The sequence below is a fragment of the Alligator mississippiensis genome, chromosome 2, assembly GCF_030867095.1.
Source record: "Alligator mississippiensis isolate rAllMis1 chromosome 2, rAllMis1, whole genome shotgun sequence".
Classification (NCBI taxonomy): domain Eukaryota; kingdom Metazoa; phylum Chordata; order Crocodylia; family Alligatoridae; genus Alligator; species Alligator mississippiensis.
In genome coordinates this window covers 189731439-189755791 of record NC_081825.1, presented here as the reverse complement: position 1 = coordinate 189755791, position 24353 = coordinate 189731439, and the positions used below count along the sequence as shown (strand labels likewise).

Sequence of the window (24353 nt, the reverse complement as noted above, 5' to 3'; positions counted from 1 at the left end):
AGTTAAAACACCCCTGCTACCATTTTGAAGCATGGGGACACTGAATACATGAGATGCGGACATGCTGAATACACAAGACACTGTCCCACAAGGCATGTCCTACACGGCAGGCACTTTCATTAAAGCAGCTCTCACTGAAGTGCCCCATCCCCCACCCCCAGAGCACATGTAAAGATGCCCATTTAGGCCACATTCTCAGCTGCTGAATGTGAGCTCCAGAGCATTAACATACCCAAACTGAGGCTGTTGGCACTGGAAGCCAAAGAACAGAGGACTAGATAATTTGGGTCAATTAAGAAGTCAAGATGCACAACCTTCAGGCCTGGTGGATGCTGCTTTGTAGATATTAAGCATTCTGTTCTGGCCAGATTCCATCCTGGGATGAGGCTGATCCCACAATTACATTTTAGAGGGTCCTTTTATAAAAATAAAATCTATTTTGTTAACTTTTTAAGAACAAAATAAATGGGAAATGAAGCTATATCAGACCTGTTGGCTATAAAAAGAGGCCCAATACATCAGAGAATATGTATTTTTCACAACATGGTATTAGATAAAACAATAATGTGCCAAGGGTGCATCTACACATGCAAATGCTCCAGGGTAGGTTTACTCTGGAGTCAACCTACCCCAGGCTGGTGTCTACATGTGCAGGGAAGCTGAAGCAGATATGCTGCTCATGACAGCAATCTGCTTCTGCCTCCACTGGCCCTGCACCAGCCCCCTGCAGCAGCCAGGGGGAACTCTAGGCTCCCCTTGAGTGCTAGCCCAGGGGCTGGCAGGGAGTATGGGGCCAGGAGACAGCTGTCTTCTGGCAGGGGCTGGGAAATCGCTGCCTTCCCCTGGGAGCTCCCTGCCACCAAGGCAGGCTCCACCCATGGGAGCCTGGGGGGGGGGGGGGGGCGGTGACACAATATCTCCCTTCCCCAGCAGCAAAGAGTACCCAACCCTTGCTCCACTGATCAAGAAGTGGGGGCCAGGATAGTCTCATCTCTCAGCCCTGGCTTCCTGATCATGGAGCCCGGGCTGGGAGATAAGAATCTCCTGGCCCCTGCTCCACAATGGTGATTACAGAGCGGGGGCTAGGAGTTCCCAGCTGTCAGGGCAGAGGGACATTGTCCCCACCCAGGCTTCAGTGATGGAGCCTGCCCAGGCAGCAGGCAGCTCCCAGGGGTAGGGAGCTAGCTCCCACTCCCTGCTACCCAGTGCACATTTGCTCCTGTTCAGCCATCTACATGTATTGTACAGTGCAGTAAGTAATCGTAAGTAAATTTGCTACTTGTATTTACAGGTAGCAAATTTACTCATGATTAAAGCAAATTACTGCTCAGTAAGTGTCTGCAGGTGTAGACAGTGATGCTTACTACACAGTAACTTGCTTTAATCCCAAATAAATCATCTTGTGTAGCTGAGCCCCAAGACTTGTAGACCCTGCTCTTCATAGGCCACGTGACAACTGTGCACCCACCACTTATCTTACCCCCCTTCTCAATACATGCAGTTTGAATTGTATTCATGCTGTTGCATTTCTGTCTTGAAACCAGGACTGAATTGTAGTTGTTCAGCTAGCTCACAACAGGATATCTTGTGAAAATCATGGCAGCTTTCTTATAGTACTTAAGTATGGGATAATGCATCCAGAGCACATGCACACAGAGCAGTGCCAGCCTGTCATGGAAGTATCCTATCAGACAGCAAGAACTGGGATGAAGGAAATCTAGCCAGACTGGCCACACAGACTTACAGTGAGTGTCCTAGGTATGAAGTAAAAGAAACAGCGAGTCCAGGCAGTTAGAAGATGATAGTGATGTCAAACATCAAGAGCTGTAACAGTTACTAACCAAGTACTGCACACGGGGTACATCCCACAGGGGATGTACACAATCATGCAGAAATCTAGATCCAGCATGCCAGAGTGCTGAGAGCAGTGAAAGGTGGCCACAGCCAGGGATAGTACAGGAAGGGATGGAAGAGAGTTTTCTCCACCCCTTCCTCACAGAAAGGACAGGTCACTGATACCACTGGGTCTAAGTGATGGACAATGGTGCCCGTGGCCAGAGCCCCGTGCATCAGTTGTCACTGCAGGTTACCAATTGTTTTGGGGATGAGATGCTTGTATAGGGAGCACAAGGCCAGGTGGGCTTGCTCTGGTGTTGCTGCCACTAGGTGAACACATCTGGACTTGGGAGGCGGGAGCCTGTGCAAGGGGTATGACTGGCACACATCTCTATTGAGACTCCCTGGGCATGCCTACATGTGATATTAATGTGATGCAGTAAACTCTGGTGCAGTTTGTGTTGGAGTTTATTGATCCCAGATGCAGTGTTTACATGTGCTCCTGGGACTGCAACACACCAAGCTGGGGCAGTGCAGCCCCAGCTGGCAGGGTACCTGGGGGTCAGTCTGCCAGCCTGGAGCTGCTCCACCACACCACACCACACCACACCACACCACACCACACCACACCACACCACACCACACCACACATGTAGACAGTGAGCAGGGCTAGCTGGGGCATGATGGTGCTGCAGTGTGGGGCTAGCCATCAGGCAGCCCCTGCACAGTAGCACCCTTGTGCCCTAGCCAGCCCTGGTCACTGTCTACATGTGTGGTGAGGTGGAGTAAATAACTCCACCATAGGATAGTACTTATGTTGGGCAGTACTATCCTACAGCAGAGTTAATTAATTTGTTCCAGCTTAACAGCACCACATATGTCGATGGTGATGCTTTACTGAGGAGCTAATTAGTCAGCTCCGCAGTAAAGCATCTTGTGTAGATGCACCCCCTGTGCAAGAAGCTAAAAGGAGTGGCAGGACTGTGAACTGGAGACTACATCTCCATCTAGTCTTCCTACTGTCACAGGTCTGCCTTGAGGTTCACATAGAGGTCTACAACTTGGAGGAAGGAGTCAGCTCTCCTCCAGGCTGAGCAGTAGGTCTATGGATTTGGCTTTAAAGGCCAGTTCTATAATACACTAACTGCAATTTGAGTCTTTGGATATTCAATCTGAAAGAGCAATAAAACATTCAGGGAGGCCTTCATTAAGCCTGCCTGATACCCCGCTAACTTGATGTTTGCCAGCTGCTCTAATGTGTCTATTTTAGTTTCTTGAACAATTTACAGGCAACAAGGTGATATATCTATTATCTCCTGGGTGGTTCGTCTCACACTGGTCCTGCTGTGGCAGCTGGCTATTTCAAACTGCCTCCAAATTGCTTTTTTAGCATAATGCAGTTGCAACTATATTTTCTACAAAATATTTCCCCCTCCAATTGACAAAAGACTATTTTACATCTCCTTTCTTAATGCTTTTAAGGAGTGCTGGACTTGGATGAATGGTGCTGGTGAATGGGTATTGTTGGCATCTACACCACACCCTCCATTCCTCACTGCTGCTTGCTAACAATGGCTGAAAGGCTGAAGACAAAATAAAAAAAAAATCAAAAGGTTTAAGTGGCTAAAGCATATAATCTTTTGCAGGACCAGGGAAGGGGGCATGGGGGATAAAAGGACATTTTTAATTTTACAGGCTATAGGAAGCAATAGTCATTCTGTTCTGTAAGCAAAGGGCTACCTGATGGAAGTTTTTTTGTACAAGATGAAAATATCAGTATTGCATTAAAAGAAAAATATAAGCCAAACCTCAAAAGTCATGAGGTTTGCCTAAAATCAATGAGCTTTAAAAATAATTTGTGGGGTCTTCCATTTTTGAGCTTTTAGGGGGTCATGTTGTCTTCCTCTTCATTCTACCCATGTAGGTAGATATTACATGAAAAATTAAGTTGAGATCCTCATACAATCACATAATTACTACAGCTGTGGATTTAAGACTTCAAACAGAAATGCCTTGTCTTCACTTTCAAAGCCCTTCATTGTCCCCCTCAATCAAAAAGAGAGCTCCTTCAATACTGAGAAGCCAGTTCCCACCTCTAACCGGCCCACGATACTACCTTTCCCTGCCCAAGTGTTAAATTTTCAGTCACCTTTGTGTTTTCTCTCATGCTGTCTCTCATGTTTTTGAGGAGCTCTCACCAACAGTATCTCATCATCTATCTTCAAATCCCTCATTAACCTCTCCTTTGCCATGATGCAAAAGTCCCTGAAAATAAGGTCCAACTGCTGATATGCTGAGACCAACGCCTACCACATGAACCAACGGTTTATCATCATCCTCTTGTTTGCTCTGTCTGCCTGTATCTATCTCTTCACTTATATGCTTCAGATGGTAAAGGACTTCGGGCAAGGCCTAATAATTGGGACTAATAATTGTCCTTGTTGTTGCTTTTGTTCAGCACCTAGTACTATGGGATCTGGGTTTATGACTAGGGCCCTTAACTGCTACAGTAACGCAAGCAAGGAGCACAAGACAATAAAGTTACAAGACTTTACAGATCTGCATCCAGCTCATACCCTCACTTGCTCCTTTCGTTCCAAACCTGCACACATCTGTTTGCCACTGAGCATGTGAAATGTAGGTTAAGACGACAAACAAGAAACACTGCCCGCTTCCCATCAGCCCAGAGGCTGGTTTGTTTCTGAAACACAATGGTTATGTGTGCATGTGTACGTTTAGCTTGCTGTATAACCAAGCTATTCCGTTTTGAATATCGACAGAGAGAGGTTTAAAGTAAACAGGACACTGCCTGGTTTTTTTCCATTCATTGTATGACATCAGCAGCCACCTTCCTAGCCTGTCCCTTAAAAGTGAATAACCCACCGCTTTACAGACCTGTGGGTGGTCACCTGTGTTATCACTCATTCGCAGAGCTCAAAGAAAGTTAGACAGGAAAAAACAAGCAGGTTTTTCTGAGAGGGAAGAATATGAAAAGAAAGAAACAAATTAAATCTACAGTTGAGGATCTAGTTGATTTACTTAATTGAAAAATACATTGTACTTGTTATGACTAAGCCTGGAATTCACTCAGCAAAGTAGGCAAACCAGTCAACAGTTGTTCATCAGCATTCATCCATGCCACCAGGTGGAATTCGCCTGCACTTTAAGGACCCATAAATATCCCGTCAGTATTAACTGACCCTCTCTTGGAAACAAATGTATCTGAAATGCCTATCTAAGAAAGGTGTGGGTATGCAAGCCAAAAGGCCCTTTCTGACAGAGTCAGTACTAGCAAGTGTTCAGAAGCCCTCAAGCACAATGAACTCAATAGAAGATGTTTCTAAGCAATTAACCTGTCATGACTGTAATTTCCATCAGCCACATGTGGACTCTTTTATTTAGTGACTAGAGCAGAAAAGAGAACATTAATTCTTGCTCAATACAAGTATGTTTTAGACCAGATTCTCAGGGGACGTGTCTACTTGTGCTTTTATGTGCGCCTAAACTTAATGTACATTTGCCTAATGCGCATTAAGGTGATTTAGGCTCGTGTCAACATGTGCATGCTTTAAGGTGCATTAACAGGGTATGCGGACTGACTTGGGACTAAAGTTAATCCCAAGTCAGTCAGCATACACAGCGTTAATGTGTCTACATGTGCGTGAAGGTGCTTTAGCTTTTCATGCTTAAATCTGATACCTGCAAATTCATATATTTACGCATGAATAACCTAAAATTGCTATTTTAAGGCACATTAAGGGCATGCACATGTAGATGTGTGCCCTTAATGTGCCTTAAAGTGGGCTAAAGTGCCTTAAATCAGCACGTGTAGATGCACCCAGGGAACTATTCTGATTTGTATTCATGAAGATTTGGTCCTGTGCACCTAAACGCAGTTGCTAGAGTGGAACTTCAGAGAGCAATTACATGAAAAAAATTAAATCAAAATATAACAGAAAGCAATAACCTAAAACACCTTCACATAACAAAAACAAAACAACTCTTAAACTTGAGTTGTTCCCAGATCAGATATCTAAGCAGGATTCCCTTGCTCATCAGGCTGCGAAAGGGAGGGAAGAGAGTGCAGGAATCAGTTTTACTAAGTATTCCCCTTACTGCATTTTATCCTGGGGCTTTTGGCACCCTGACAATATCCCAGAATGCAAGATGACAAAGAAAAGCTCTGCAATGCACAAAAATCCTGGTGTTTGGGATGTCCACAATAATATGTTCAAGGATACAGTCAGAAAAAATGGAAATGTACAATTTCATTTTATGGAGGGAAAAAAAATTATAAAGTGATTGGTTAAAACTTATTTCCATGCTGAATGTCTCTTTGCAAGGCCTCTGACCAAACAAACTCAGCATATGCCTCTGCAGACACAGCCAGGTTACAGTTTGATAATGGATACAATCTGATAGGCTTCAGTCAACCTATGCTTGGTTATGAAGCATTAATTGTTTGCAGGCTGAAGTCCTCAGTTAACACCAAAATCTGATTATTGTTACTGGTAGGGTCACAAGCCCTGTGTGTGCATTCAGGGTACATCTACACCAGTAGGTCTCACCTGGGGTGCCATGAGACCCTTTTGTTGGTGCCACCACAATGGCCAGATGAAACTGCCCCACCCATCTCATGCACCCGCAGATTGGGAAGTGGCTGTAGCAGAAGGGGTGCTCTTCCCCGTGTTAAGTTTCTCAGATAAATCTAATGCAGGCAGGAGCACCTGCTCTTGCCAGAGCCTTTTGCAGTTTGGCCATGCACACTCCCCCTGGAAGCAGAGGCACATGGGGCAGTTCCATTTGGTGGCAGCAGCAGCAGCAGCAGCATGGTGATGTGGCAGCTCGCAGAAACACAGGAAAGACAGAGATAAGTCTTTAGGTTGCCTGGCTGCTCTCACCACCACCAGGTGGAACTGCCCCGTGTGTCTCTGTTTTCAGGGGGAGCTGGACGGGGAGGGCTGCAGCAAGAACAGGCACTCCTGCCCACATTAGATTTATATCAGGTAGGAACACCTGCTCTTGCTGCAGCTGCTTCCTGGTCTGGCTCCACATAAGGTGTGTACTGTGTAGGGCAATTTCAGCTGGTGGCAGTTGTGGCAGTATCCCAGTTGAGAAGCACCAAGGTAAGCTGAGGCAGTACAGCAGTAGTCCTCAACCAGGGTGACATTAAATTAAAAAAACTGATGGAGAAATACCTTGAATCTAAAACGTTTAATAACCACTGGTCTATGCTGTAACCAAAGGTGTGTGCATACACAGCAGTGATTCTCAACTAGGGGATCACGACACCCTACACAGGTGCTTTGAAGGGTGCCACTAGGTGTGAGGAGATAAATGAAGAGTAAGGAGATAAGCAGATAAGATAAGCCAGGCTCAGGCTTGTCCCTTCCTGGATGATTCTCCCACCCTTACTGTCCAGTCCATGTATAAGGAGGTTAGCACTGTAATCTATAAATTATTTTTTGAAATGGATGCAGGTCAATTGACAAAAATAATGGAGGGGTGCCTCGAGTCCAGTGTGAGGTGCCTCAAGCCCACAAAAGTGGCAAACCCCTAGTGTATAGCACAAGGAGGCACACCCATTTGTGACAGACTATGGGATTTATTGTAATATTTCTGTAATATTTTCATGTTGTTACAATGTTGCATAGCTCAGTTTACCCAGAAAACTAGTACATGGGAAAGGAACAGGTTAAGAGACAGCGAAGCAAGAGATCTGTCTAAGCGTGGGACAGGTCAAGATGGACATTTAGCATCAACAGAGACTTGAACAACCTTGGTGACACATCAACAAATGTGAGAAAGTCAACACCCTGCAGATGGGAAATAAGCCAAATAAGATGAGCATAACGATGGAGGGGGGAGTGTAAACGAGGGGTGGTGGGGAAAGGAGAGAGACCAGCAGAGCAGTTTGGGGCTCAGGAGCTGGGCTGACTGGAAAGAGAACAGTGGAGCGAGCTTTCAAGGGCACTTTAGGCTGTGTGGACTATACTGGGGACAGAAGAACTGTTTAACTCTTCCAAGCCAGGGCAGAGAACCACTGGCTAGTTGACCTTCGCCCAATAAACACCTTTATTGGTGAGGAACCATATGCTAGCTCTTTGAATAAGGGCTATGGAGAAACAAGGAGAGTAAGAATCTGAAAGGCCAGGCAGGGTCTCAGTGTATGCTAGACACCATGCCTGGGCTGGCTTCGGGGGACAGTCTCACAGACCAGACAAGGCTGTGGCAGCCCTGAGCAAACACTGCCTTGGTGGGGACTTTGTGACATCACTCCAGTTTCAATCTAGCATCAGCAGCAGTAAAGATACAGCAGTGTATAGTGTTGACCTATAAAGCAAGTACTTACCCAGAGTCCCTTGCAGGCTTGCACAACTTATGCTGAAGTCCTTACCGCAGCATCTTGTTAACTACAGTAGCTAAATTAAACAAAGTGCAGAGATGTCTACCCATCTTGAAATCACACCTTTGAACGCAGCATAGACATATGATGATAGACACTCCCTGTGCCCAAGAGCTTATAATATAAACACTGCCATTTTCCAGGTGGGAAACTTGAGACACAAGGAGATTAAGGGCTAGCTCTTCAAAGGTATTTAGTTACTCAACTCCTACTTAAACTTCTCATTTCCACTGAAGTCAAATGAATGTAGGAAAGTCAACGCCTTTGTGGCTCTAGGCCTGAATGACTTGTTCAAAGTCACATAGGAACGCTGTGGTAGAGCCAGGAACTGAACCCAGATTTCTTAAGACCCCAATTCAGTGCTTTAACTACAACATCATCTTTCTTCAGGACATAATTCTAATTTTTACCTTGAAATTTGCCTTCAAACTATCATTGCTATTTCTGCATTGCCTTCAGCCTTAGAGTGATTTTATGGCTAATATTCAGCCTGAAGTGATCCTGAAGCATTTACTGCAGTAAAAGCGGAGTGAAAAGCATGGATAATGCTAGCTTGGCAACAGCTGGACTTTCCTTCAGCTCACCTAATGGAGGAGTCTTCTCAAGATTTTGCAGGGCTTAGTGCAAGTCTCAGCTGCTATGGGGAGTGCTTCTTACAAGTTCATCTAATCTAGCCACAAAACAAGGTCTCTGCTGAGCATCTGGATGCGGCATGAGGAGTATAATAGGTCAAATAATTCCATCATTTTCACTTACCATTTGAAGAACACCAAAATATGCCAGGAGATACCCAGACTCTGCTGCCTCCAGTCCAAAGAAATCCATAGAGATGATGGAGAACATAATCAGGAACAAACCTGAATGGTAGTTATTGGAAAGAAAAACTTTTTGGAGGACTACAGTTATAGTGCAATATTATCATACAAATAAAGGGCCAGACCTTGCTATCAGCCATTACTGGTATAGAGTCAAGAGATTTACTTTGGACTCCAAGTGACTGGGCGTAGACAATAGGTGAATCAGGCTCAAAGTCAATCGAATAGATTTTTTGGATTTTTCAATTTTTAATGTGAGCCTATTTTTTAAATCTTTAATATCCTTATAACTTTTACCATTAAAGCAATACCTCTGTGTAACAGAGAGCCTGGGGATCCTTGTATAAAGGCAGCCCAGCCAGGGACCTCTGCAGGCTAGCAGCTGCAGGTTGCTGGGGCACCAAGCTACTGGGCAATTAGCAGACATTTGCAGGTGGTCAGCTGGCCGGAGATAGGCAGGGCCCTGCGGGCATATAAAGCTGGGGCTTGGGTTGGCAAGCCAGTCTAGTTCTGTCAGCTGCAGGATTAGCAGCTCCTGCCCAGGAGCCCCAGCAACCCAGGCATGCTAGGTAGATTGCTCTGCTGCATTCAGGAATGCTGAGGCTCGGGGAGTTCACAAGGAGCCTGCGCTGGGAGGTATGCTGGCACAAGAGGTGAAAGAAGGTTTGCCCTCTTAAAGGACCAGAGGGCTGCTTCCATTATTGCTGTTTATGTTACAGCCCAGGGGCTTATGGTTTACATTACTGTTTCTACCAGCAGTTTGTGTTGGTATTGTAAGGGGAGCTAAACAGAGGTCCCATTAGTGTCTGAGCAGTACACGACTGCCTTGAGTCCTGTGAGGGGCAGGCTCAAGGCCCTAGTGAGTATTGAGCACAGAGTAGGCGTAGTGCTAGGCACAGAGTGAACAGGATCCCAGTGCCCAAGAGGGTCCCAGTGCCCAGTGCCAGAGGCCTGGTGCCTGAGAGGGGCACAAGCACATAGGGGCCAGGATCCCTGCAGATGGGGGCCAGGGGCCTGGTGACTGGAAAGGGACGAATTGGAGTTAGCGCCTCAAAACCAGGTCCAATATAGTGGGCCTGGTTTTGAGGCGCTAACTCCAATTAGTGCCTCAAAGTTTAGCTAAAGTAAAGGGGTGGAGGCCGAAGCCCCAACAGTAACACCCATGAGGCATGGGGCATGGTGTAAGGAAGGATTTGGAGCCACCCAATTAGCCCTTAAAGCTTTGGGTGCCCTGCAGGGCACAGTTGACTTAAGAAGCCCTGTGAGGAACTTGAGGCCCAGTGGGCTGCTGGGAAACCCTAGTGGAGGTTCAGGCAAAATGGGGCCACACAAAGACCTGCAGGCAGCCTCCCTATTTGTATCATATTTCCATTAAGGTGTGGCAGAAAAGAGTGGAGGGTGCCCTAGAGGGGCATGATTGTAGAGCTGGCAGCGGCCATCAAGGCTGCTCCTGGGACCCTGACCTTGTTATACTCTGGGAGTTAGATAGAGCTGCTTGTTGAAAGTTGCTCTGTTGTTTTGTTGTGCAATTCAGGCTAAATGTTAGCACAGCACAAATAAAAAAACATTTGTTCAGACAAGATGGTAACTTTGGAATAATTTCATAAAAATCCTCATTCCTTTTTGCCTAACTTGAGATTTTCACCACTGGACATAGTGTCTGGGAAACCATCTGGTGGCATTACATTAAATACAGTGGTTTTACTGTACCCATAGTCAATGACTTCACTGGCACATGGAGTTTCTCTCTGTCTCTCATGCATCTCTAATGTTGTTAGCACACAGAGGCAGTAAGTGAAGCACGGACAGACACAGCATATACTGACTCTACTTTTCAATTTAATTTTCTGAAAAGGATATTAGAAAAATGCTCACTCACTGATCCTTATATAAAAATAATGTTTGTATTTCTCCCTTCCTCAAGTATGCACACCCTCTCTCTCTCTCCCTCATTCATGCATGCCCCCACACTGAACCAGACGACAAATATCCTCCAAAAGCTATGAGACTCTTAAGCCATTCCATAATGCATACTATCACATAACATGAAATTGTAGTTTTATGGTTTTGTATCTAAACATCAAGACATCATGAATTAGAAGTACACTGACCTATTAACTGTAGGGTTTATAGGCTGGCACATAATTAGGAAAAAATAAACTATACCACAAGATGTTTGAGGATTGGAAAACAGTTTGTGGCTTGTCATGACTCACAAATCCTATTACAGTAGAAAGATCTTGTACAGTTATCCTGTATTTGTGAGGCGAAAGATAATAATTTCCTCTTTATAATGCTGTACATTCACCCAAAGGCTAATTCTATTCTGCTTGTCTAGGCCTATAGCTAGATTATTGCTTATTGTAGCTTTTGAAGTATCTTGACACACAAATATATGGCTAATGGAAGAATTCCATTAAAGGGAAGTTTTAGCTTAAGGTTATGGTGTCTGGAAGAATGCAGCATGTCTGTAGGACATAATGGCCAAGATCGTCAGTGGAGGCAAATCAGTGTAATTTTACTGAAGTCCATAGAGCTACACCAATTTACATTAACCAAACCTTTGGACTAGATGACTGCATCATTCATAACTTTTCAGCCTTGGTCTATCTTGGCCAGTCATCAGAATTCAGAAGGCTATTGAAGTACCACCAAGTGATATATCACTTCTACATTGTCTGGGATGTACAGATAGAGGGCATATATGTTGCCTATCAGCATCAATAGCAATTGGGGACTGTGGTGTGCTCATTTTGGCTAGGGACAAGTTACACATAAACCGGTTTAAGTGATTGGAAACTGGTTTAAACCTATAACAAAACAGCAGTTCAGTGCACATAAACCAGTTTCAAAATGGCTGAAACTGGTATAAGATGAACCTGGTTGAATGCAGTATTAGGCTTAACTGATTTGGGTCAAACTGGTTTATGAAACTTCTGTTCTAGACCCCTTCCTAGTTCAAGTTAAATCACAGTCCCCCAGCATGCTTTCCAGCCTTAGGCTGGGCTGGGCTGGGCTGGGCTAGGCTGTGCTGTCTGCTCCAGCAGAGAAGGGTTGGGAAGGTAGGGAGGAGGCAGGGACAGCCCCTCCCTCCCTGCCCACAGGCAAACCCCATCTGGGGCCAGGGAGTGGGGGTTAAACTTCCTTTTCCCTGAGTACAGAGCTGCCCTACCCTGCCCTGCTAAAAACTTACTACTGCCTGTGACTGTGGACCACAAGTCCTAGAAGCACCTGTAAGCAGAAAAAGGAAGTCATGAGCAACTTTGCAGAGTCCTGCTTCTGTGATTATGGACTGCAAATCCCAGAGACCTCAGGGAAAGAAGGAAGAAGTAGTGAATACACAGCCCATACTGACTATGTGCCAAAGAGGTCCCTGATTCAATTTGGTGGAGATTCAGCCTGATTCAGTGGCCGAATCTCTGAATCAAATCAGGAGACCCTTTAATCTCTCTGAATCAAATTGGAACACCCTGAATTGATTCAGAGAGATTCAGAAATTCGAACATAGACACCTGTTTAAATGTTTTTTCTACATACCTTAAGGTAGCAGGCGGCTCATGAATGCTGTGATCCTGGGGCAGATGGAGCATCACACAGGAGCGCAGTGGGGTCCCCAGCGTGCTCGGCAGCAGACCTGGAAGTGGACCAGAAGCACTTCTGGTCCACTTCCAGGTCCACTGGAGAACGCGCTGGAGACCCCTGGTGCCCCTCTGGCTCAGCGACTGGTGCCTCCTGGGTCTGTTGGGGGCACCCAGGGTCCCCTCTCAGCCAACTGCTGAGCCAGGCAGGGTGTGGGGTGGGGGAGCCCCTGTGGGCTCCCCGGCAGACCTGGAAGTGGACCAGTACTTCTGGTCCACTTCCAGGCTCACCTCCAAGCATGTGCCCCCGCCCCCCACATACACACACTCCTGTGGGACGTTCCATCCACTCCAGCATCACAGAGTTCACGAGCCATGCTTGGTACCTCGAGGTATATAGAAAAATCATTTAAAGCTGTGTTTATGTCCAAATCGCTGATTCTCTGAATCAGCATCGAATCTTTGGGTTCAGCTGAATCAAATCAGGGACAGTAATCCAAATCAATGAATCGAATCACTGTCCCTGATTCAGGTCAAATCTGAATCCAAATTGAATACAGCTCATTTTGCACACCCCTAATTCCTATACCTAACTTCCTGTCCAGTGGAAAAATACCTCTATGGATCTGTCCAGCCCTAACTGCCTGCCCTAAATCAAGCTCTATTGATTCAAATGGTGTCAGGTATCTCCATGCTTTGGAAAGTCCTAGCTGATGCTTGTCTGTATCTTTGGCCACCAACTCTTAAATATCTGCCCATTTGAAAATTTTAACCTTTATCCATTTTGCTTTCTGTCTTTCCCCTGCCTACAATGTTTTAATGGGGCATAGTTCCCAATTAAGCAGAGAATGTAGTATTGGCCTACATGGTAGAATGCCCCACCCCATCAGTGACTGGTAGAGGCTTCCATTATTAACTGGGTCATTCCATCTTTACTTCTGGGTGAAGCATTGAGAGATTCACAACCCTTCTTTTAACATACCTTAGTTGGTAAGGCTCTAATTGTTTTACTCAAACTAATTATAGAAAAGAGCAAGATAAATGAGGGACTGCAGACTTGCCCTTTATATCATCACAAGCTTGTTTACGTGGTAAATAAAAGTAGGCCTATAATCTAGACAATAGAATTAACTCATAATTATATGGCTGCAGGAGAGAGATGAAGATAAATAAGAAGGTTTCTTTGGAGTTTAGCCTCCAGCAGTGAAGTGCAAAGAAGTGAACAACAGTCAAATTGCCTCTGGCTAGGGATTATCTGGTCAGAAATGTGAAGAGAGACCTGAAGTGAGGGATTAGGAGTGACAGAAATGTAAAAGGTGTCACTCTTTCTTGTGTGTCAATGATTTGCTATGCCAATGTGGCGCATAACAGGAGACTGTCATTCAAATGAGACCCTGACTGCTTCTGTCATTGAAAAATCTGACATTTTTTTCAAGTGTTAAATTATAATCCCCTGCAAGATGCCCAAATGCCAGCTTCATTAACTACATTCTACTTTCCTAATATTTCCCTTGATTTTTTGTTCTTGCTGGAAATGTTATTCCTTATTTTTTCCTTTCACTGGAATAATGAATTGCTGCCTGTTTAGAATAGTTGGTGTGTTCCACAACACTGGATGTTGCACTTCAGAAGTGCTGCATAATGCTTAGAGATAAAGTGCATTTTAGGGTTCCTTTGGAGGAAAGCTGCTGCAAGGACTGATATATGATATCGTACTGCAGATTGTACTGGGCTGTAGTTTCAGGTTTATTAAAATATGACTATAAACCAACATCTGGATTCAGGAACCCCTTTAAGAGTGCCACGTTGTTCTGTAAAACACACTGTAGTTTTATAAATGGCTCAATACCTGCAACTAATGTCAAACTGCATTCAGTTGAGGGATTGGGTTTTCCTTTGGCCTTACTTGCTTGCTGTTCTTTCTTCTGGTAGATTTTCTTTGGATAGAGGTGTTAGGTTGCACAAAGCTCAGTTTTCTCAGTCAAATCAAAGTGCAAACAAAAAGAGACATCCAGCAATCCTTTCCTCCTTTTAAGGTTCCTCTAGAAAATTAGTCAGCTCTGTTTCTCATCCAATTAGGAGATTTCCCAGGGAATACAAGAAGCATTTTATGAGGCCCAGGAAGGCTGAAATGTTATCTCACTCATTTGTTCTGCTTCAACCCCTCCCAAAATATCTATTTTCACAAACAAATTAAATTTTGTTCTACTTAGACACAAAGGCTGCCTATACATGTGCTCAGAGGTGGGGGTGGAACATTTTAATTACAGCAGTTCCTGGACAGCTACTGTAATCAAAATGGCTCACAGTCATGTGTATTAAGTACCCATGTTTTAAAATGGCTGCAGGATGCTTTATCTAAAGCTTATTTGATAAGGTTTTGATAAAGCGCCCCTGTGGCCATTTAGAAACATGTGGGGGTTAAATACACACGATGATGAAGCAGCGTTGGAGCATTCTAATTAGAATGTGGAGCAGACTTGATTGAGTCTGCTCCGACGTGCTCTAATTAGAACACAAACAAGCACGTGTATAGGCAGCCTAAGGGCTTATCTACAAAGGGACAAATTGACGAAAGCTGTGAAATTAATGCATATAAAGGGCCATCATTCCAATAGGGACGGTCTCATTTAGAGGTACACTGGTTTATGTTTATTTAGACTAGACTACAGCAAACTTAAATCACTTACTTTAGTGTAAGAATGCCCACATAAGGGTTTAATATGCTACCTTACATGGATTGACTCCCCCACTTTCAAAGTTACTGTGTTTGAAATTTCCTGAGTGTCTCCGTGTGAGATAAGAGATTCCTTTTTTAAAGGGCCTCCACCTTTCTGCAAGTGTACAACAGCTTGCATATCCATCACAGTTTCTATGGCCAGAGTCTGGAACTTGCTCAATGTTTTAGTTCCTGAATCTGCATGGACTTTTATGGTGCTTTTGCACACTTTTAGCAAAAAAGAATCTTGAGGATTCTCCAAGTGAGACAGGCTGAGAATCCTCCCCACTTCCTTATGTCATCATTTACACATTTCAGGTGCTGGCTTAATGCAGACTTATGCAGTCTCTATGCAGACTTTCAGAATGCCTTAAAGTAAAGAGAACTCAAAAGGTGCTAAATTGTGAGCAAAGAACTTTTAGACTGGCAAAGCGGAGGCAGGACCAGGCAAAGACTACCACCAACTCAAGGGAAGCAACATGATAAACAGATTCTTTGTTCATATACAGGATGTTGGCAGCTTCCTAACACAACATGTGGAAGGCAAGAGGAATATTTTTTTGAGCAATGTAATATTCACTAATAAGCAATACCATCAAGGGAAAGGAAAATCATGGACTCTGTCGACTCATCAATATGTATATATCAATTAAGAAACATTGTTGGAATAGTAGCTGCTGCATATCTAGTTTGTTCCCTCCTCATTGTTTAAAATACATTATTACTTTGTTCTTAGAGGCCTCCTGTTGAAATCAGGACATGCTGTCCTAGGCACAGTGCAAACAATTTGGTCTAGTTTCTGCCCTGAAAAGTTTATAGTCTAAATAAACCAAACAGGGGGAGGAAGAAATTAAATTATCTTTTTCTCCCAGTTCTACCAAGGAGGAACTAAGGTAGCAAGATTAAACGATATGTCTAAGGACACATAGGAAGTATGTGGGAGAAAATCTGCTGTTATAAATTAAATCTAGAATTACTGTCTTGAAGTATGTAACCACCAAATTAGATATAGCTTCAGCAGAACAAATAGCAGTTCCACTCCTTTCTAAGACCCTAAAGACCAAATGTAAAGGGCCTTTAAGCAACTCACAAAAAACAAATAGATCTGGATTTGTGCTTTATGCCATGTCATTTCAAATATTTTAATGATCACAGATTAAGTGGGGAAGTACCTGTAGGAAGTCCAGAAAGGACCTTGATTATGAAAACTTCCATTACTCCTGGAAGCTTCAGCAGGCGTAGGATTTCTCTGAAGCTAAACACACTACCAGACTGTGATGCATCTACGGAAATAACAGAGAATCACCTCCTATTTACACAGTCTAAAAGCAAGAAACATGAAACCAATACATTGCCTGATCATGTTCACAGCCAAATCTGCACAGGGAAAAATTCCTTCTGTCTTTTCTGCATCTCAGCCAGAGCCATAACCAGGCATTTTGGCACCCACTGAGGTCACATGCACAGCACTCCCCCTCCCCCCGCAACCGGATGTGCTACTACATAATTACCTCTATTTGAGTTGGCCAATGTGACGGTGCCTGATACCAGTATGCTACTGGCACTTCCCTTGCTACACTACTGGTCTCAGATTCTCCTGCCCCACTGGCACTGGTTCTATGCTTGGGGAACCACACTGGTCCCAGTGGGTTTTTGGTGTCCAAAGCAAATGCAGAATGCTAAATGGGACTAGAAGGAACCTCAGTGAGTCATCTAGTCCAACCTCCTTCTCAAACTACGGTGATCGTACCTTGAGCAGGGAGTTGGACTAGACAACCTCTTGAAATCCCTTCCAGTCCTATTTTTCTATGATTCTGTGAATGTGCAGTAGATGCTTACAGTGCAGGTGAGAGACCTGACTGGAGAGGATGATGTTGCATTTCAAAAATCCTACGATCCATTCCCATTTTATATCCTACCAGCTCCAGGTATTTGGTAACATGAGAGGACATTTTCATGACATTTCTATTTTCTCACCCTTTCTCATTCTCACAATCATCCTTTTCATTTTTAGCTCCACACACTATTATTTTTTTAAATACTCTCAAGAAGGCTTCTGCAATGTGGCATAACAAACTAGTCAATGTATATGGAATATACTTTCCATATGCCATTGTCTACAGAGTATACTTTCCATATGCCATTGTCTACAGAGTAAACTCTTGAAAGGATCAGTGAAGGCTGGATGAATATCTTTGGAGCATTAGACTCATCTACAAACTAATGTGGTTTGTAGAGTGGATTATAAAGGATCAGTGTTTGGCCTAGTTCAAGTGCTTAATGGGTTGGTTTTAACTGAAAAGCAGCTAGGTAGTCTTATCTTTACTATCACTGTAAACTTTATTCTCTGCTGAAAACTTGTACCATGAACCCTGTCTTCTCAGGTAAGAATGAGGAACCAGGATTGAGGTGTTCTGGGACAGCAGATGAAGGTGAAGTTTGCTTCTGTTTACCCCTAGGCACAACTAGAATCTTTCAATTCTGTCTTTAAATTAATGTAAACTGCCCTTCTACATTCCTACAACTATTGTTCACAAATAGTTAACACTCACTTGGCTGCATGGCACGTCCTTCTGACTTTGGCTTCGTGTGAGCAGGAATGCAGGTCATTACTATCACTGTGTTTATGAGACTTCCCACTAGTGCAATGTATGAAGGAAAGTAAATGCTGTGAACAGAAAGAGCATTAACAATATAAATGCAATGGATCTAATTTAATGAAGGAAAAGTATTTTTGTCCTGACCCTGCAGCAAGTTAAGTGCATGAGAAGTATTCCCACTAAAATCACAATGAGAAAGGTTATGCAGGTATTTAAGTGTTTGCAAGATCAGGATTTTATATGATTGTCCATGGTCTGACAATGCTTTTTTACCTGTAAGTGCTAGAAAGTGCCACCTTATAAATATAACAAGTTGTTCAGTAGGATTCATTCAGTCCTGCAATGGGACAGATTCTGATACCCTTTTTATTCACTCTGGCACCTTATTATGAAGACAGTTCTATTGATTTCAATGGAAGCCCACAATTCATCATAAGTACGGAATAGTTCAAAAGCGCGCCACCGCCACTTTCTCAGTGCTGACGTGCATTTCGCCGTTTATACAAATGCATGCCCTTCAGCACAGGGCTCTTTTAAAAGCGCCTGGTGCTGCAGTGCAAACATGTACAAATGCCCTGTATGTACAGGTACTAGAAAACAGCACATTAGAAAAAAGGTTTTAAAAGTCAAGTTGTGTGTTTGATTTTCAGGTTCTTTATTATGTTTCATACTTGGATGAATCAGTTGTGTTTATTGATGATAATGCAGCTCCCTTAATAATTTGCTAGGGAGTTAGGATATAAATTAATATTAATGGGAAAGGGTGTCAAAGAAGGTCTCCTGCCTAACCAAGAAAACAGGCTAATGCCAGCACAGCGCACTGTAAAAGCCTGGACAGAAACTCTTGATAATTTAGACTAGGGCTTTTTTTTCTTTTCTTTTTAAGATGATGCAACACCTTTTAACAGAGGCATTGTCCAACAGGCTACATCCTGTTCCCAGCTATGATCTCAGAACCTGCCTCCCCTCTCATTCACAATCACATAGCATCTCTGTGGCTCCCTCTGCAATTACTTTCAAAGAACAGCAGTCTCAGGAGTAAATCAAATGTATGTTTAGCCATAATTTGTTGCAGTTTAACTGCGGAAGACAAACATGAGATCACTACCATATAGCATACTGACTCCCCATGGACCATCAGGGTTCACTTTGAGAAGCTGTGGAGATGAAAGAAGTACCTTTGCGGATGAAACACGGTCTGTTCAGAACTCCTATGACAATCGGAACCAATATATAAACAGGCTTATGTTTTTCCAGGATTTTTCCCCGCATTTTTGGATTTTCCAGGGAGCTTTGCATTTACAGGTGGTGGGTTCTGTATTTCAACCATGCCTTTGACATGGAAAGGAAATTGTCACAGAGATGTGCTTTGCTGTGTACTGAGGGAAGGTAATATTGACACCTTCCCCAGCCACCTGGCAAAGCTTTTATCCCAGGGAAAGAGTCCAATAACTGTCAGCACTGCAAAACAGCTTTCTATGATGATTGGTATTTCATTGTGCCTGATCATCTTGTGATGATTGTTTTGTGGTTTATTTAGGTGAGGGCTGGAAGATTGCTAATACCAGCAGAACAAATAGTGGACATTCCAGGCTCCTGTTAGTTAAGAACACATATAGGCAGCTATTTACACTGCCAGGTAACAGGATAACATATCATAGAGTATGAAAATAACCCAATAAAGTATGGTACATGCAATCCATGGGACTAAATTGACAGAGTCTTACAAACATACATGCACTGTAGTCATGGAATCAAATCTTTGCTGCTATAACTGGACAAAATTCCATTGAGCTCTACCCATTTTGCACCAACAGAAAATCTGAACCCAGTATTAAGCAATAATGGTTTCAGGTGTACAAGTAGGGTGTAATTATTATCACCTGGAGACTATTGTTTTGTTAACTTGATACATTTTTCTGTACATTTTCTGACCATACCCTTTTATCTCTTCCTGAGGCAATAAAAATGCTGTAGGAAAGAACAGTCTACTGGTAGAAGGGAGACAAGATGTTCTAATAGTAATAACTTCTTGGGGAATGGTGTCTGAAAGGCTACTGAAGAAGGGAAGCCATTTGCCTCTACTGCAGTTACATATTAATATGAAAAAACAAAACAAAACAACAGAGGTATTGTGAGATCTCTCTTCCTACTCATCTGATGTGTCCTGGGCTTGCTGGTATCAGGCCTGTGGAACACAGATCACCTTCCTGACTTCTTGGCTTAAAGAGAAGCTAGCACACCTCCCACCATTAAAGGACCATTAAAGGATGCAAGTAATGTAAGCCAAGCACACACTACTTCCATTACCTCTGCCTGTACCTAAGCCAGGACTTTTGGGATTTGGATGAAGAGATCTATTAGGTAAGCTCAAAGGGAGAATCATCCTTGCTGAACCAGCAAGAGCTGCACTAAGGTTGTCTGAACTGGACACTATTCTTCTCATAAGAAGGAAACTTGAGCAAAGAGCCTAGAACACACACAGTCTACAATGTTAGCAAAGCCATGCTTAAATCATATGACTGGTTCCTTCTTTGAGACAATTAGGTGCTCTTGAACTTGATAGCATCCTGTTCGCTCACCTGGATTGTTGTATTTGTAAGAAAAGAATGAGAGCTAGAAGTTCCCTGTGATAACAGACCCTATCATCCCCTCCTCCCCACCCATTTCTTCTCTATCTGATTGAACTCTGTGCTTACAAACCACATCAGTCAAGCATGATACAGTGTCTGACATGAATTTTGGATGGGAATCCTACATCACGAATGCAGGATGATGGCTTTGGATTGTTTGTAAGCAATACACATCAGCCTCTGTTTCACAAGCATGTCAACATGCAGTAAGAGATGGAGATGATGCACCAGGCTTACGCCAGACAGCCATGCAGTGCCTAGCTGGGGGAATGTGCCTTTGCTAGGCCCACATAATATGCTGTTTATATTTTGTGTAAACTGCTAAAGCTAAGTCAGTTTGCTGTAAACATTTATATTACAACATCAGCTTCATAGCCTGTGGCAATGGTGGGCCACTGGATGGAAGAAACATTTTTCCATCTGGAAGCCCTGTCCTTGTACTAACTGGAAGGCAGAACTTGCAATGCATGGTTAGGAAGTAATGTCACGGTAAAGAGATTAAATCCAAAGAAAATATTATTATTCAAGGCTGGCTAAAATGGGGTTGAATTTCTTCTCATCCAATACACCAAGCAGCATCTGTAAACACTTTAAGATGACAGTAAATCCTAAAATACACCAAGCTTCCTGGATGATGCAATAAAGGGGATGTATTGTATGCTATACCCCAAGGAATCGTATGGATTGCAGACTATGGTTTGATCTTTGCCATTTCGAGTAACCCTAAACATCAAAAATATGCGGAGGAAGGAAAACATGCATATGGCTCACTTAAGTGCACAGGAAACAGCGTGTTTGTGATAGAAGGTGATTTAAATTCAGTAATTCCAGTAAAGCTGCAAAGCTTTAGGTCAGAGAATGAGTTAGAACCTTGTTCAGGTTAAGCACTGCAAATGCTATCAGTTGGTACAAACCGTTTGGGTGAGACAAACAGAAGTCTGGAGTTCTCTTTGGCCTGAATGAGAGCTGTATATTGTATTCCAGTTGGAATCCATTCTTATTAGAACAACAGCATTGACATGATGAGGATTCAGTTTCTAGAGAAATGCCTTGAAGGATAACAGAGTAACACAGCAGGCCTGATTCTGTTTTTGCTTGCCTTTGTTTGCACTGGTGACTTCAGTTGAGGTACTCATTATATAAAGTTATATAAATGACAGTTATATAAATGAGAGGAGTGTCAAGCCCCTAATCTCAAGTAAACTCATTATCTCAGCATATATTCCAAGCCATCTAGCATTTTGCATGTATGTGGTTTACGCATCTTGGATGTGAATGGACAGGCAGAATTGCACCCTTCCAAAAGTTCACATAACAATCTCATCTTGCTGATCAGACCAAATACCAGGATGGAATTCCACAGCCTTTACAGCAAAAAGCCTTGAAGAATAACAGGATTCTTGTCATATAAACCACATATGGATAATACCATTACAGATCATAAGAGAAATATAAAATGATGTAACCCTTAGGAAAATAACAAGTCATTCAAAAAGAAAGAGAAGTTTTGGCAATTAATAGGGAGAGATGTGAGGGTGAAATAAGAGTTGTTCATAGCTAGACTCAGCTGGATTTATGTATGGCACAGAGAAGAGGCAAGGCACTTTTACAAGGGGGTTTGCTCTTTACTTTTAGGTCTATACTTTGCACCCATATACTGAGAAGGTTTATGTCAGAGACTGAGTTAGAATCTTGTTCAAGTTAAGCACTGCAAATGCTATTAATTGATACAAACAGTTTGGTTGCCAGAGAATGCCATCTTTTATTTCCCATATAGCCCCTAACATCCTAAAAAAGAAACAAATGAACCAAAAACTGACACTGGTTTCTTTTGGATATGCAGATAAAGGAGACATAAAGGCAACAAGGTTTTGTCTCCTGCCTGACAACTGAACTAACAACTCCAGCCAAAATTACAAAAATCCCGTCCAGCAGCACTGGAAGATAAGAAGTGCAAGGACTGACAAGCAAGATAGGTGAGAGCTATCACAGGAGATAAAAAAAAACACCTCAGTGTGAGGAGTTCTCCAGCCTAGAAATCTGGACAGGATTGTGAGTAATGGACTTTGAGATCTAGCCCCTGCTGTGTGACCGTAGACAAGTCACTTTATCACTCTGTGCCTCAGTTTCCTCCATGAAATATTGATAATGCTTACTGCAGTGCATGTAGCTAGGATTCAGAATGCAGCCTTGTAAGCATGTGGTTGAATGAATGTCCTCAACCCAGCAACAATATTGCCAACTTTAAGCATTCAGAAATCATGACTTTCAAAACCTATTGGCTTCCTGTCACAAAAGAAAAGGAAAGAATCAACTTGCCCCTTTCACAGGGGAAGGGGAAAGCTCTTCCTTGGGACTCCCCCAAGAAGCAGCTTTATCCAGTCTCCCTCTCCTGTGAGGACCCCCTGCAGCCAGCCCTAGTGTGGCTTCACAAGGGTTAAGCCTCTGACTTTGAGACCCTGGTTCTTCTCAGTCCCGGGCTTCCCTGGTGATCTGTAGCAGCCCCACCTCTCAGAGCTCCTTCTTTTTGGTAAGCTCCTGGGAAGGAGGGTGGGTATTTTCTTCCTTAAATGAAGAGGGTTATCAGAGTGACAATGTCCCAGCTGGCACAGCAGACACAGCTTTGAAACAGTCTTTATTGAGCCATTCCAGTTCCTTCTGTCCGCAGTGGGACGTTACTCTGACTGCCCTGGAACCATTCTTTCTCTCTGTCTGCCCTGGGACCTTCCCTCTTGAGCCAGCCTGGGACCTTTTCCTCTCTTCAGCTCTCTCAGAGCTTCACTCATTCTCCTCAGGCTCAGACAGCCACACTTGCAAGAAAACATTAAGTCATGGAGAACCAACAGAGAGCAGTCTCTGGGCTCTGCTGCCAGGCCCAGACTGTCATCTGCCCCAGGAGTGAAAAGGGTATATAGATGACTGATTTAGGGAACACGTTACAAGTATTGTTTACAGTAAAAGCTGCCCACATGGAGACTCCCAAAGTGCTCCCCACTGGAACTGCAGGCTAGAATCCAGCTCACCAAGCCTCCTTTGTCACATTTGCAACTGAGACTATTGCACAAATTAATACAATTTGGACTCTTTATTTTGTCTTCTGGTCTTTGAGCCATTCTGAAGCTTTTCTTGCAATGACAATGAAAAGTTTCCATGACAATGAAAAGCAAAATCATGACAATGAGTGACATTCTACAAGTGATATATCTGTGGTGTTTAAGAAATGAGGGGGGATGGAGGAGGCCTTTATTAATGGAAGGCCAAACAGGTGCATGATAACTTAGAAACTTACTTTAATAAAGAACTGGGATTCTTCTATAAATAGCTGACTCCATCACCAATGCTAAAATTCAGTGGTTTGGAATTAAGTGGATTCAACAGTATAATTCCAAAACATGATAAAGATCTCATGCTGGTGGCCAGCTACCGAACAACTGCACTACTGTCTGTGTGCTGCAAGGTCTTTGAGTGCCTCATTTTGCAATGGATATCCCCAGAAGTAGAGACCATCCTTAGCATCGAACAACCCAGATTCCACAAGGGCCGCAGCACATGCCATCAACTACTGGCACTTACAGCCTACATCGAAAATGGTTTTTAGTAGAACCTGAAGACAGGTGTAGTGCTGCTGCACCTTACAGCTGCCTACAGTACAGCATGGTGCACTGGCCTGCTTCTAAAGCTGTCAAAAGTAGTTCCAAGCTGGGTCATTATAATCATCGAAACGCTCCTCCATAATATATGATTCAGAGTCCACCTTGATCAGGGG

General features: G+C 43.5%; 1 protein-coding gene across 4 annotated transcripts in view; it reads right to left on the bottom strand.

The window, feature by feature from the left end:
- Positions 1-24353, bottom strand: part of SLC22A18 (solute carrier family 22 member 18) — a 109683-nt gene that overhangs the window by 28958 nt on the left and 56372 nt on the right. For 2 of the 4 annotated variants that reach the window (XM_059722589.1, XM_006271195.4), the window contains exons 6-8: positions 17907-18022; positions 16527-16637; positions 8999-9099 (exon numbers count right to left, since the gene is read on the bottom strand). In XM_059722589.1, the coding sequence (XP_059578572.1) occupies positions 8999-9099; positions 16527-16637; positions 17907-18022 (328 nt within the window). The remainder of the gene's footprint in view (positions 1-8998; positions 9100-16526; positions 16638-17906; positions 18023-24353) is intronic. The other 2 variants (XM_019477113.2, XM_019477114.2) reach the window with 2 other exon arrangements.